This window comes from Crocodylus siamensis, chromosome 5, assembly GCF_052110815.1.
Source record: "Crocodylus siamensis isolate JL-2025a chromosome 5, ASM5211081v1, whole genome shotgun sequence".
NCBI classification, from domain to species: Eukaryota; Metazoa; Chordata; order Crocodylia; family Crocodylidae; genus Crocodylus; species Crocodylus siamensis.
This window is the reverse complement of record NC_143399.1, coordinates 76,625,007-76,639,480: the sequence shown is the minus strand read 5'-3', so window position 1 is coordinate 76,639,480 and position 14,474 is coordinate 76,625,007. Positions and strand designations below refer to the sequence as shown.

The 14,474-nt window shown below is 42.8% G+C and overlaps 1 protein-coding gene across 1 annotated transcript; it reads left to right on the top strand.

The window, feature by feature from the left end:
* The first annotated feature begins 568 nt into the window (after positions 1-568).
* Positions 569-14,174, top strand: CHMP5 (charged multivesicular body protein 5). The gene is made up of 8 exons (XM_090049193.1): positions 569-723; positions 5,319-5,423; positions 6,615-6,661; positions 8,412-8,505; positions 8,591-8,662; positions 11,867-11,975; positions 12,527-12,639; positions 13,594-14,174. Exons 1-8 carry the CDS (start codon positions 655-657, stop codon positions 13,642-13,644), a joined length of 660 nt encoding a protein of 219 aa, XP_089905319.1. The 5' UTR covers positions 569-654; the 3' UTR covers positions 13,645-14,174.
* Positions 14,175-14,474: the final 300 nt, after the last annotated feature.

Below are 14,474 nucleotides of genomic sequence, written 5' to 3'. Positions count from 1 at the left end.
GGGGAGCTGCCTCTGTTCTGCATGATCCTGCTCTCATCCTGGCTGCTTGTGGGAGCCTTTCCAGGGAGCCCTGGTGGCGGTGAGGCAGAGGGCATGAGCCCAGAGCTTTCAGACGGGCACTCAAGCTGCAGAGAGGGACTGGCCCCCCGACCCTGTGTGGCTTGCTGAGCTCCTTGCGGTAGAGACGGGAGTTGATGCAAGGACATGGGCAGGCCGGTGCTTTGGCTAGAGGCGATCTCTTGAATTAGGCCACCTGCGTCGGGCGAACGAAGCTGTGCGAGCTCTGGGGCACAGACGCTCTTCCTCGTTTGTTCCCGTAAGCTGACAGAGCGTTGTTCCTACGGCTCAGCTGGTCTAACAACAAGAGAGGCCGCCTGCTCGCCCTTTAACTGTGCACATGACTTGCCCCGCCCCCTCCCCTCAAGGAAGAGTGCGATTCGCCCCTCCCGGCAAGGAGGGCAGAAGAGCCGGCGCAGTCATTATGCCCTCACTTCCGCCCGTGCTTCGGGCCATTTCCCATCCCTCGCACTCCGGGATTGGCTGCGAGGCGCAGGCGCAGTAGCGGGCGCCCGGGAGGGGCGGGTTCAAGGCGCGTTTCCGGGTTGGGGGCGCTGCGGTCTCGGTGCGGCTCGGCTCGGCTCGGATCCCGCCGCCATGAATCGCTTCTTCGGGAAGGCGAAGCCGAAGGCGCCACCGCCGAGCCTCACGGACTGCATCGGCACGGTGGGTGTGGGGCTGGGCGCGGCCCCTGCGGGGGGCTCGGCTCGCTCCTCTGCCCCGGGAGGGGAGGGGCGGGAGCAGCGCCGGCCGCCGTGGGGGCGGCTCGCTGCTTCCACAGAGCCCGCGGAGCTGCTCCGCCACCTGCCCCCGCCAGTGTTGCGGGGTCTTCAATCTGCGATGACCGCATTGGAAGTTCGAAATTACCGTATTTCTTGGAAAACTATCGTACGCTGACATTTATGGTTCTGGAGTCTTGGATTTGGAATTAGTTTGGGCTAATTCGGCCGTGGAAACAAGTTAAATAATAATAACGCCCCCCCCCAAAAACAAACAAACACAAAACCCACAAAAAAAACCAAACCAAAACCAAACCAGCAAACCCAAAAGTCAGCTACAACTCTTGAGAGTGACTTGGGTTTTGCTTATACTGCATCAATTGGCTTCCTCCAAAATTATTGCCTGTTTTGAACACTTTTACTTTTATTGGCTGTACGTCGTACAAGGGTTGACATTATCGTACAAATACAATATCATACACCTGGGTGACGCTGCCCAGCTCCTTCATGTGCTAGGGCGGGTACCTGTGTAGCAGGGGAACCATAAGCCTTGTGGAAAGGCTGGAGAGTTGGTGCTTTGGTTTATAGTTTTGCCCCAGCAGGGCACTAGGGAGAGCAGTATAGAGCTAATGCAGGTTTGCTCTATCCCTTTGCCTGTTAGCTTATTCTCAGAGTGGCTGATCTGACAGTACGCTAGTCCCTTGATGTACTTGTTTTCAGTTGCCGCTGTTTGTTGTTTGTGGGATAAGCAGACTGGTGGCAGAGTCCTTTTCAGGTGGCCTTCTTGTGAATGCTTAGCTTCTTCCTGAACATGGGGTGGCTAAACAGACATATAGATTCAATCAAAAAGTCCTGTGAGTGCCTGTTTCTAAGTTTTGTTATAGATAGGTTGAATTAAGCCAGCATCTGTTCAGTGCAAAATAATTCTCGTATTCTGAAGTACAGTTAAAATACAAGTAATGCATAGTAGACTGGTTCTTATAAGAATTGTTTATTCTGTGAGATGCTGAGGAAAAGAACTTAGCGATTTTTGTGGTTTTTCAATTAGATTTGAATCCTTTAAAGTGTCAGTGTTGCAGCCCTTCAAATAAATGGTTATTAGAAATGTAAAGGCATTTGGGTCCATTGAATTGGATGTTTTAATTATTCCTGTTTAATTTATTTCTTTCTGTTTGTTAATTGTACTTTTGCGTCCAGCAGCAGTAAGTGGTCAAATTCCTTGTCTTGGAACAAAAGAGTGCAGCTAGAGTGTTAGGGTTGTTGCATAAGAAACACATATATGTTACTGGGTTAAAAAGTATGTTAGGATTTGGGGAATCATAGCAGGTTAGGGTTGGAAGGGACCTCAGGAGGTCATCTAGTCCAACCCTCTGCTCAAAACAGGACCATCCCCACTTAAATCATCCCAGCCAAGGCTTTGTTTAGGCAAGCCATAAAAACCTCCAAGGATGGAGATTCTGCAGCCTCCATAAGTAACCTGTTCCAGTGCTTCACCACCCTCCTAGTGACAAAGTTTTTTGTCCAACCTAAACCTGTCTTGCTTCAACTTGATACCATTGCTTCTTGTTCTGTCATCTGCCAGCACTGAGAACAGTCTAGCACCATCTTCTTTCAAACCCTGCTTCAGGTAGTTGAAGGGTACTATTGACTCCCCTCTCAGTCTTTTCTTCTCCAGATTAAATAAGCCCAGTTCCCTCTGTCTTTCCTCGTAAGTCATGTCCCTCAGCCCCCTCACCATTTCCATTGCCCTCTGCTGGACTCTTTCCAATTTGTTCACATTCCTTTTGTAGTGATGAGCCCAAAACTGACACAGTACTCCAGATGTGGCCTCACCAGTGCTAAATAGAGGGGAATTATCACTTCCTTTGATCTGCTGGCAACACACCTACCAATACAGCCCAGTATGCCATTATCTTCTTAGCAACAAGGGCACACTGCTGGCTTATCTTCATCTTATCATCCCCTGTAACCCTCAGGTCCTTTTCTACAGAGCTGCTGCCCAGCTGCTCAGCCCCCAGCCTGTACCAGTGCATGGGATTGTTCTGTCTTAAGTGCACAGCTTTGCAGTTGTCCTTATTGAACCTCATAAGATTTTTTTTTTGGTTCAATCCTCCAATTTGTCTAGGTCCCTTTTGAATCCTAACCCCACCTTCCAGTATATCTACTACTCTTCACAGCTTGGTGTCATCTGCACATTTGTTGAGGATGCAATCCATACCATTTTCCAGGTCACAGATGACGATATTGAACAAAACTGGCCCCAGGACTGACCCTGTGTCACTCCACTTGATACTGGTGGTCAAATAGACATCAAGCCATTGACTGCTACCTTCTAAGCCTGATGCTCCAGCCAGCTTTCTATCCACCTTACAGTTCATTCATCCAGCCTGTCTTTCCTTAGCTTGCCTGCAAGAATGTTATGGGAAACTATATCAAAAGCCTTTGCTAAAATCAAGGAACACCACATCCACTGGTCTTCCCACATCCATAGGGCCAGTTATTTTATCATAGAAGGCAGTCAGGTTGGTCAGGCATGACTTGCCCTTGGCAAATCCATGCTGACTGTTCCTAATCACCTTCTTTTCCTCCAAGTGCTTTGAAATGGATTCCTTGAGGATCTGATCCATGATTTTTCCAGGGACTGAAGTGAGGCTGACTGGTCTGTAGTCCCTGGATCCTCCTTTCCCCCCTTTTTAAATATGGGCACTATGTTTGCTCTTTTCCAATCATGTAGGACTTCTCCTGATTGCCATGAGTTTTCAAAGATGATGGCCAGTGAGTGGCTCAGCAGTCACATCAGCCAACTCCCTCAACACCCTCGGGTGTATCCTATCTGGCTCTATAGGCTTGTATATGTCCAGCTTTTCAAAACAGTCCCTGATCTGTTCTTTTGCCATAGTTAGCTGTTCACTTCCTCCCCAAACTGTGCTGCCAGGTGCAGTAGTCTGGGACCTGACCTTTTCTGTGAAGACTGAGGTGAAAAGGGCATTGAATACTTCAGACTTTTCTGTATCTTCTGGCATTATGTTGCCTCCCCATTCAGTAAGTTTCATAGTGATCCACGCCTTCCCTGATTTTCCTCTTGTTACTGACATAACTTGTTGAAACCCTTCTTGTTACCCTTGCTAGCTGCAGCTCCAATTACACTTTGGGGGTTTGGGGTGGTATAAAGGTTTCTGCTCTCCTAACGCATTATTTTTCTGGTGGTAAATGTAGTACCCCTATACTTATCAGTCACTTAAGCAGGAAAGAGCAAATCCTAAATTCAATAAAGAAATCCTGTTTCTTTGTTAGCTGAGTGTTAGCTGGGATTCTCTTTTGACCATAGTGAGGACTCGTCATTTAATTTTGACAGCGAGCTCTGTTGTACATCAGTGACTTAAATGTATTGTTGAAGTTTGTGGACCTGCAGAGTGAGGTGCCAGTGCAGCCAACTCGACTGGCAATTGACAATGTTAGTAATATTTTGGGCACCACCTAAAAACTGAGCTCCTGTTCATTTTGTGCCCATCAAAATCTCTGTTGTGTAGTCTCTGTTAGATTAGGAGAGGCTGTCCTAGTGACCTACTTATGGTTATTTTATTATCCAGTGGGGTCATCCAGTTGCCTATGTAACAGAACTCCACCATGGAGCCAACTGAATATAAAAGATGTGCTTGGTTTGTGGAAAGCTTCAGAAGGTGCAAGATGCCATAAGCATACAATACTATGAAAATATTATGTATTTATTTTCCTTTTACTGATAAAGCAGATGGCATAGTGAACAGCTTAATTGCAAATTTTTCAGTGCCATCTGTGACCAGGCATTTCTTCCCTAGTGTGGAGAGAACTGATAGCAATAACTCTATATGAAAACTGCCTCTGGCGACAGTGTACTGCTGTGAGATATTGTAGGAAAGAGGTCTTACAGGAGCATAAAAGTAACAGAATGAACATCCTGACAAATTGCCTCCATCCAGATACTGTGATAGAAAATGAATTTGCAAATGTAGTGTCATTTCAATTTGAACAAAATAGTTATATGACTGTGTTTTACTCTAGTAATATTTCACAGAATGAAAAGCTTACATGTTAAATTTTTTGTAACTTTACCCTGAATATACAAAGTCAATAAATGTTAACTAAAAGGGTCTTTTTTTTTTTAAATAGTCTATACCATTGAAAGGAACCACATTCATGTCTGGTCATGAATTGTTCTCAACACAGAGGCAAGGATTTCTTAGGGTGATACCTTTTATTGGACCACCTGCATTCTGAGACCTGAAGAAGAATGTCTTGCATTCAAAAGCTTGTCCAACTCTATCCCAGCTACACAGTTGATCTAGTAAAAGATATCACCCTTAAGGAATCCTTACCACTTGCATAATTCTTGGACTCTTGGACCACTATGGCTACGTCACTAACACTCCTTTTTAACATGTACGCATGCATGCGCATGATGACAAGCAGCTGTGTATATGTGAACATGCTTTATTTCACGTGCCTGGCAAGTATCTTAACCATCAGTAAGAACCCTTTTTTTTTGCCTTTCTTGTACGTAAGGTGGATACCAGAGCCGAGTCGATTGACAAGAAAATTTCTAGGCTCGATGCAGAACTGGTGAAGTATAAAGATCAGATGAAGAAAATGAGGGAGGGGCCTGCCAAGGTAAGAAGAATCCATCTAGCATCACAACATGAGGAGTGACTCATGTTTTAGTCTGTCATGTAATGTAGTGGTATCATAACCAGTTCTCCAGGTTCTTCCAAGTCTCCTTAGCAATGCTGCTTTTAACTTTGAGAGAGGATGGGCTTTTTTTTTTCTTTTGGAATATCTCCCAGACTTTTATTGTATCAATGGTTTGCCTTAGAGTTATACTTTTATAAGGTTACTCTGTGTAGAATGAAAACATAGTGGTTCCCCAGTCAGAAGCAACTTTCCCTGTGTTTTATGGCCTGCATTAGGCTTTCACAGGTGAAGAATATGGGCAAGAGATCTTTGACCACCTAGTTACATGCTGCTAGGAGGATGGTTCTTCCTCTGCACTAATCATTGGCCCCTGTTCTCATAGTTATCATAGATGTCATTACATTTTCCACACCACAGAAAGGAGAGAATCTCATTAACCGCTGACTTGTAAATTTAGTTAGATTTATTGCTTCCTAAGTGAGGCAAATGAGGGCTTGCTCTGTCAGAGGTCAGGGTGTGTTTTATTTGTATACACCAAGCTTGAACCTACAAACGAGACCAGAGGGAGGAACAGAGGGAAAACAGGAACCTAGAAGCTTTCAGCTTGCTCCTCCCAAAAAAAACTAGCACTGGAAATTGGCTGCCACTTCTCCACAACACCCAGCTGTGGCATGAGTTAAGCACCCTTTCTTTGGGTTGGAACCAATGGCTCTGCAGGCCACATCTAGCCTGTAGGCCAGAGGTTTCCTACTTCTGATGTAAATGATTGAACCAAGCAAAAGCCTCATGACCTGGTAAAGGGGTAAACATTTAAAAGAAAAATGTTGCTACATTACCTTACACAGTGTTGTTTGGTTGAAACCTGTCTGTTAAATAATAGTATTACCCAGTGAAATTTGCTTCCTAACTTGATGGGCTCTGTTCTGTTCAAAGAGAATACACAAAACGCTTGTTTTATTTATCACTGATGTGTACACATGCCTGTTTGAATAATAATGATTGGTGCAAAATGAATATTTCTTGTGCTTTAACTGTGTTGAACACTTCTCACAATGTAACTTAAGGGCTTTTCAGAGCTAGAAAATTATTTAAATGACAGGAGAAAATATTAATGTATCTCAAGCAAATTTAGCAATATTGCTTAATATCTGTCTGTTGCATCTCTTTCAGAATATGGTAAAGCAGAAAGCTTTGAGAGTGTTAAAGCAGAAGCGAATGTAAGTTTAAAGCTTCTTAATCCTTGTTCAGTGAACTACTGCTTAGTATGGAGGGAGTTGGGGCACATTTGCTACTTCTTACTTTAATTTCTGTGCCATGTTTTGCAATTAAATTATTGAAGACATCAGTCACCTGTCCAGAAGCACTCATTTTTCTCATCTTGAAGTTATCACAGCTAAAAAGCTGACTGTGTTATCATACTGTCTATTGTTAATGGATGGATATATAGGTTGCTGTATATAACAGTTGCATAATCAGTGTGCATGTGTATATGTAAAACATAAGCTGTCATAGTACTACAATTAAAAAATTAGTTAAAACAAAATTAAATGTTTGTAAATCATTTGAAGTTTTGCTGGTCTCTGACTTGAGGGATATAGATGGATACTGCTGCATATTAATAACTAATTTGTGTGCATGCATCAATTCTGTAACAGTTCTTCATATGCACAGCTACTGGCCCTTTGGCTTCAATGGTGTTCTCAGCATGGTATGAAGGAACTGACTTGGGAAGACCCGTGCTTTCCTATATTGCTGTGTCATGAATAAACAAATATGTATATAAGACCCTTATTATACCACCACAGGTTGTTTATATATAGGGTGACCGTATGTCCTGGTTTGGCTGGGACACTCCTGGATTCCGTAGACTGGTCTAGGCTGCTTAGTCATAGAAAATTAGGATTTCACAGATTCACAAAAGTTTTAGGGCTGGAAAGGACCTTGTGAGATCATTAGGTCTAGCCCCTCTGCTCTGGGCAGGAAAGACTGCTAGGGTCAAATAAATCCAGCAAGGTGTACGTGTAGTCTCCTTTTGAGGATCTCCAGGATAAGTGCCTGCACCACCCTCACTGGGAGTCTATTCCAGAGTCTGGTCACATGAACCGTGAAGTTTTTCCTTATATCCAGACTAAAACCTTCTTTTAGGAGTTTATGACCATGCTCTTGGTTTTCCCCTGGGGTGTTTTGGTGAATAGTTGGTCGCCTAGCCCCTGATGCTCACCCCAATACATTTTTAAGCTGCCACCAAATCCCTTCTGAAAATCTTCTTTTCTAGGTTGAATGGTTCCATATCTGAGCTGTTGGAAGGGACCGCAGGAAGTCATCTAGTCCAACCCTCTGCTCAAAGCAGGATCATCCCCAACTAGATCATCCCAGCCAAGGCTTTGTCTAGCTGGGTCTTAAAAACCTTCAAGGATGGAGATTTCCCCCACCTCTCTGCATAGCCAGTTCCAGTGCTTTATTGAAGCAAAGAAGGCAGGTGGAGTGGAGCAGGTGCCATCTCACCCTCATATGGCGCATGCTTGTTCCCACACAGTGGCAGTGGTGCCTGCCTGGCACACCATGACGCTTCACCTTTGTGCAGAACTTTTCACCAACCAGCCAGGACCGGCCTAAGGAATCTGGGAGTGTCCCAGCCAAATCTAGATGTATGATCACCCTATTTAAACACCGATTAACAGTGATTAATGCACTGATTAACATGGTGAAAGCTTAATCCTGCATGCAGAATAACTTTGTCCAGTAGCAATCCAATAGACAAGGTTTCAGTACATTGTGTAACAAAATTAAAAAACCTGTATAATTGATATAAGGGAAAAGTCTTTTCTTTTTTGTGATGGCCTTCAATTTTTTGTGTCCTGCTTTAAATATCTTGTTTGTGGGCTGTGTCCCCTCCCCAGTTAAGACTGCTTACTTCCAGTCCATTATATTGCTATAAATATGATTTTTTTGTAATATTTTTAACAGGTATGAGCAGCAAAGGGATAATCTGGCACAGCAGTCTTTTAACATGGAACAGGCTAACTATACCATCCAGGCACTGAAGGATACAAAGACAACGGTATCATATCAGCATGTTTACCTTAAGTTTGCTTTATTTCATGCATACTGCAGTAAAAACCATTTTGTTTCACTCTCCCTTTTAGGTTGATGCTATGAAACTGGGGGTGAAAGAAATGAAGAAGGCTTACAAACAAGTCAAAATTGATCAGATTGAGGTGAGCTTTTGGCTTGTGTGTTACTAAACTGTCCAGAGGAAATGTGCTAATAGTCACCATAATAAAGAACTAAGCAGTGCCTAGCTTATTGCTTCAATAATAATTGAGCTGACCAACAGTTTTTCTTAAAGATGGAACTATGTGTTATGCATATTGCTTATCTTCATCCTCTGGATTTGTAGTTCCTCTGCTATTGTACAACCAACGCTTGGCTTTAAATTGCATCAGATTGTGATACCTCACTGCTCTAGTCTTTCTCTCTCACCCATGCTTGATGGTGATCTACCCTTGTTGTCTGCATTCCACTTTGTCTACCTACATTCTTCCATATTTTTTTATAATGTGAATCCATCCTCCTGCCTGATACCGTGGCTTCTCCTGTCACATACTGAAAATTCTCTTAGCAGGTGCACATAGCCTTATCTTTCCCTCAGAAATGTTTTGATAAATAACCTGGCTTTAAAAAAGGAAGGTAGGAAGAAAATATTCTAAACTGTAGTGCTAAACCTCTCTTTGTATATTGTTTACATCTTCTTCTTCCACAATCCCTCACAGTCAAGGATGATTGTCTTCCATGATTTGATTGTCTTATCTGTGTGTCCGAAGATGGCTGATGAAGCCTATCAGAGATTGACAGACTCTGCTGCAGCTTGGACATGTATTTCCATGTGGGACGGGTGGCTGTGGACTTTTTTATTTGATCTGAGACGTGCTGTGTCTGCCACTCGTGCTTTTCCATCTCCTGTTGTTGTGAGGTTTCAAAGTACTGAGATCCCTGCTGTAGTCTGTTCCTTCATTTGGGGTGGTCCTGGGCAATTGTCTCCCATTAGTTGACATCGATGTTGCATTTTTTTTAAATTGGCCTTGAGGACATCCCTGAAGTGCTTTCGCTGCCTTCTTCTTGAGCGTATGCCTTTGCTGAGTTGGGAGAATAAATCTTGCTTCTGGAGTCAGACATCCAAATGACATGGCCGGCCCAACAGAGTTGATGTTGGATGATTGTTGCTTCAGTACTCATGGTGTTTGCTGGCAGGAGGGCACTAACTTTGGTGCGTCTCGCTTCCCACTGGATTTGGAGGATCTTCTGCAGCCAGTGTTAATTGTGTACCTCTCCATCAACTTCAGAAGTTTCCTATATGTTGTCCATGACTCTGCTCCATACAGCAAGGTAGGGAATCATGACAGCTTGATAAAACATGAACTTTTAGTTCAGACGTTGAATCTTTGAACACCCGCTTCTTCAGGCACCCAAAGGCTGCACTTGCACATTTGAGGCAAAGTTGGATTTCTTTGTTGATGTCAGCCTTCTGTGAGAGGGCTTCTGAGGTGCAGAAAATACTCAGTGTTCTTCAGAGTCTTACCGCGGACCTGGATTACCGGAGCTGGAGACTGCTCATTAGGAGCTTGTTGGAGGAGGACCTTAGTCTTCCACATGTTAAACATCAGTCTCATATTCTTGTGTGCCTTGGTAAAGATGCTGATGATTGTTTGAATGTCTGCTTCCTAGTGAGTGCACGCTATGCATCGTGAACATACTGGAGCTCAATTATGGTCAGGATGGTCTTAGTGCGTAGCTGGCTGAGGTTAAACAGCTTATCATCTATTTGACTCTGTCTGAAAGCTTGTTAGTGGTGAGATGTAATGTTGTGGCAAGTAATATTGAGAAGAGCGATGGAGTGATGACGCGCAACCATCCTTAATTCTCAAAGGGATCTATAATAGATCCGTTACTGAGAATCACTGCTTGCATACTGTCATGGAGCAAGCAGAAACAGGTGATAAATTTTGGCAGGCATTCATGCTTCAGAAGAATCCTCTACAACACTTCTGGTTTACATAGTACACTCTTGAAACAAGGATTGTTGACTCATCTATATGTACAGGTGTCCAGTGCTTGGACATGCATTGAAATACCTTTTCATTTTCATTGTGGCATACCATAACCTACTCTTCCTTCTCTTCAGGATCCATAGACAAGTTTCCTCAGATTTTGTTGCTCGGCCTTCTTTTTGCAAGCTAATGCTACATTTAATATGAGGTACCTTAACAAAAGGTTTAAATTAGGGTTGGCAAGCTGATTAGTTGACGGGTCAAATACTGTCAATATACTGCATATTTTGTTTTGACTGGTCAAGGATTATAGCAGTTTTACAAAAAAGCTACATTTTTTTGGGTAATTTTCTTGACAAAAATTTGATTTTTGTTTTTTACACATCTTAATGGGAAATTTGTGTTGCTTCTATGTATTATTTGGACCTGTTGGCAGTCTCCTATAACATTTTACCAATATTTGTCCAGTGAATTGACCAAACTTCGTTCAGTTGGTCATATACCCAACCCTACTTTAAATTAATCCTGGAGAGGTGTCAACTTCTGCGTTGTCTTGGATTTTATCGTAGAGCTCCCCTTCCTCCAATTGCTGTGCATTTTGTATCATTATTATTATTATTATTTTTTTTTTTTAAATACCTTGAGGGGCCCTCAGGTTGCATCAAATGGATCATTAACGTTTCTTTTTTTCTTCTTCTTCTTTGCTGTTTTGCTATGCTAAATGGAGGATTTCTACATAAAGTGTTGGGAAGCAAATACAGACAACCCCCCCGCTTAGCACTCTTAGCTAGCTTCCGAAAACACAAGCTTTAAGCAGAACCATGCTAAGCGAAACCCATTTCCTCATAGGCATTAATGTAAATAAATATAATTGGTTACTGCCGCTTCTTTCTGCTGCCGCCGCTGCTGCTTCAGCCATGTGCCAGCCTGGGCCCTGCCCAGCCTGGGCTCCTTGCCGCTGCCACTTCTCCCTACTTCACCAGCTCCTTTGGCATCATGTGCCAGCCTGGACCCCGCACTCCTGTCACTCCACCATGGGCCCTGTGGGCCCTGGCTCAGCGCTCACATCCACGCACTCACTCGCTGCTCCTCGCCACTGCTACTTCAGCCATGTGCCAGCCCAGGGCCTGCACTCATGCCGTTCTGCCCTTGCACTCAGCATGATAACAAAACTCGTTGAGCGCTACATGGAATCAGGTATGTATTTAAAATGAATGCTATTGCAAAAAAGCGCCAAGTGAAACTGTTAAGCGGGCATTGCCTGTAGCTTGTTCTGTGGCCCATAATGAAATTCTGAAATGACTGAGAGCCAGTCTTAGTAAAATCAGTTATTATGTTCAGTAAGGACAAGCTTGACATTTGTTCCTACTGCAGGACATACAAGACCAGTTAGAAGATATGATGGAAGATGCCAATGAAGTCCAGGAAGCACTTAGCCGTAGTTATGGGACGCCAGAGATTGATGAAGATGACTTGGAGGCAGGTTAGTGAGCTGATGGTGATAAGAGTCGTACTGTGTTCAGTTTCAGAGATAGCATGACATGAGTCAGGGTTTGGTAACCTACAACCCATGGGCCAGACCTGGCTTGCCAAATATTTCTGTGAGAGAAGTCAGCTAGTGGCTGTCATTGACATCTGCCACCTCCAGTCTGAGAGGCCAAGCTGTGTTAATTTTATCTGCTGTTAGTGATAGGTTGCTGATCCCTGACGTATCTTTCAAATAAAGAATGACTTGCTAATCACCTGTTTTGAAAAATTGCATGGATGTATCTTTTAAATAACTGGCTGCATAGAATTCACTGATAACAGAATTAACGTGGCAGAATAGACTTTGTCTCCCCCTTCCAATGTTTTGTATAGTACAGAACATTGCCTCAATGGGTAGCATCAATATGTGTGAGTCAATTCTTTGATCATTGTTTATCTATGGGAGTAGCTTCCCTTTCTCTCAACTTTTTGATGGTTTCTTTTTTTATTTGCATGTTTTCTTGTGGAAGACATTCCTTTTAATCTTACCTAACAAATCAATTTCAGAACTGGATGCGTTGGGTGATGAACTTTTGGCTGATGAGGACACTTCCTATTTAGATGAAGCTGCATCAGTTCCAGCAATCCCAGAAGGCACTCCTACTGACACGAAAAACAAGGTGAGTCTTGTCATTGGTCACTTAATGCAAAAGGAACATACAGTAAAACTTGTATTGCTCAATTGTTCCCATCACTATTGCCTTAGAGGTAGTGTACAATTGTAGGACTGGAAGCAACTTCAAGGGTCATCTAATCTAACCTGCCGCACAAATGCAGGAATCAGGATTTGTGCATATGGAATATTTAGGATTGTGGAATACACTCTGCTCAAGTCCCAAGTCTGTTACAAGATTTCATAGATATTAGGGCTGGAAGGGACCTCGGAAGATCATTGAGTCCAGCCCCCTGCCCCAGGGGCAGCAAGTCAGCTAGTGTCACAGGATCCCAGCAAGATGAAACGCCCAATTGACTCTTAAAGGAGTCCAGAGTAGATGCTTGCACCACCTCTGGTGGCAGGCTGTTCCAGGCCTTGGGGGCTCAGACTGTAAAGAAGTTCCTCCTTATGGCCAGCCTGAAATGGTTTTGGTGAAGTTTGTGACAGTTTGACCTTGTCATCCCATGGGACACTCTGGTGAACAGGCATTCCCCAGATCATGATGTACACCCCTTATATATTTAAATCAGAAGTTGATTTAGCAATACTTAAATGTGCTCACATATTTACACACATCTTTAAGCATGCTTTGAGCTAAACCAGCATTTGATGTAAACTGCATTATATTAGATTGTTTGTAGTAGATTATATGTATATCTTAAAAGGTAATTTACAACTCTTAGCAGTTGTATAAGCATTGATCTCATTTGATTCTTGGTTTGTTGGTTGTTTTTTTACTTTTTTGGGGCTATACTAATATTAATCGGTCAGGTGGCCAACAGAAAATAGTGATGCTTTTATTGGTTTCCACTCTAACATAATCTTAAAGGTCTATATACAGTTGGATTAAAATGGTGTTAAAATTCTGCAGTTAGTTGCTAGAGGACTGTTAAACTGTCTTTCTCTCTTCCCCTTGTAGGATGGTGTATTGGTGGATGAATTTGGACTGCCAAAGATTCCTGCTACATAAAAGTCTTTCTGCAGCATGTTGGAAATTAAATTAACTTTTTCTTTTTTTTTTTTTAAATCCTGGAAGACTTGCCCTCCAACTATAACTTTATTATCACTACATCTTAGAATACAAGATGAATGGCTGATGGTTTCTTTGAAGAAAGTTGTTATACTGCTGACTTTTTTTCTATTAATGGGGAAATGGCACAATTTTCTTCAGTGGATGCAGTCAGTCTACTAGATTTCAATTCCCTGTGTCTTATGGGTGAATTAATATATGAAAAAATAGTGGTGGCCATTTATAGCTGAGCTGTTTTTGATTTGTATTATAATTCTGTTTTCTGGAACTAAGGTTGTGTAGCTGCTTGCCCGCTGTAAGATAACTTCCTTATTCTTTTACTGATTTGATAAAGAATGGGTGCATTTTTAAATTACTTCAGTTTGGAGACTCTTGCTCTTGTATTTGTAACTTAATTATAGCTGTAACAAATGAATACTAAAGTTATTAATATTACATATTCCATTTTGACATAAAACATATAACAGAGATTATTAGCTGATCCTTATGTGTGGTGTTTTTGATGGTAGCCTTAACTTGCTTTTTGGACCCTCCACTATGAGCATGGGGCTATCCCTGAAAGTGCAGGGTTATGATGGACATCCAGCTTAAATCCCAGAAATTTCTCCCCTTCATGCATGTCCCTCTTTGTATGCCAGGTCCTCACTTCTGCCAGACCACTACTCGTACTGTATTTATCCTCTGGCCAGGAGCTGGAGTTGTCATTTTTTTCAATGATCTTTGTAGACCTTTCTAGGAAACGCTTGTAGAACAAACAGCCTTCTCCCTTT

Bases quoted from the DNA above. Each gene is read 5' to 3' on its own strand.
- CHMP5 (XM_090049193.1), top strand. From the start codon at position 655: ATGAATCGCTTCTTCGGGAAGGCGAAGCCGAAGGCGCCACCGCCGAGC. The intron at 6,662-8,411 runs GTAAGTTTAAAG...TATTTTTAACAG, and splicing joins GTGTTAAAGCAGAAGCGAAT to GTATGAGCAGCAAAGGGATA. The intron at 12,640-13,593 runs GTGAGTCTTGTC...TTCCCCTTGTAG, and splicing joins CTACTGACACGAAAAACAAG to GATGGTGTATTGGTGGATGA.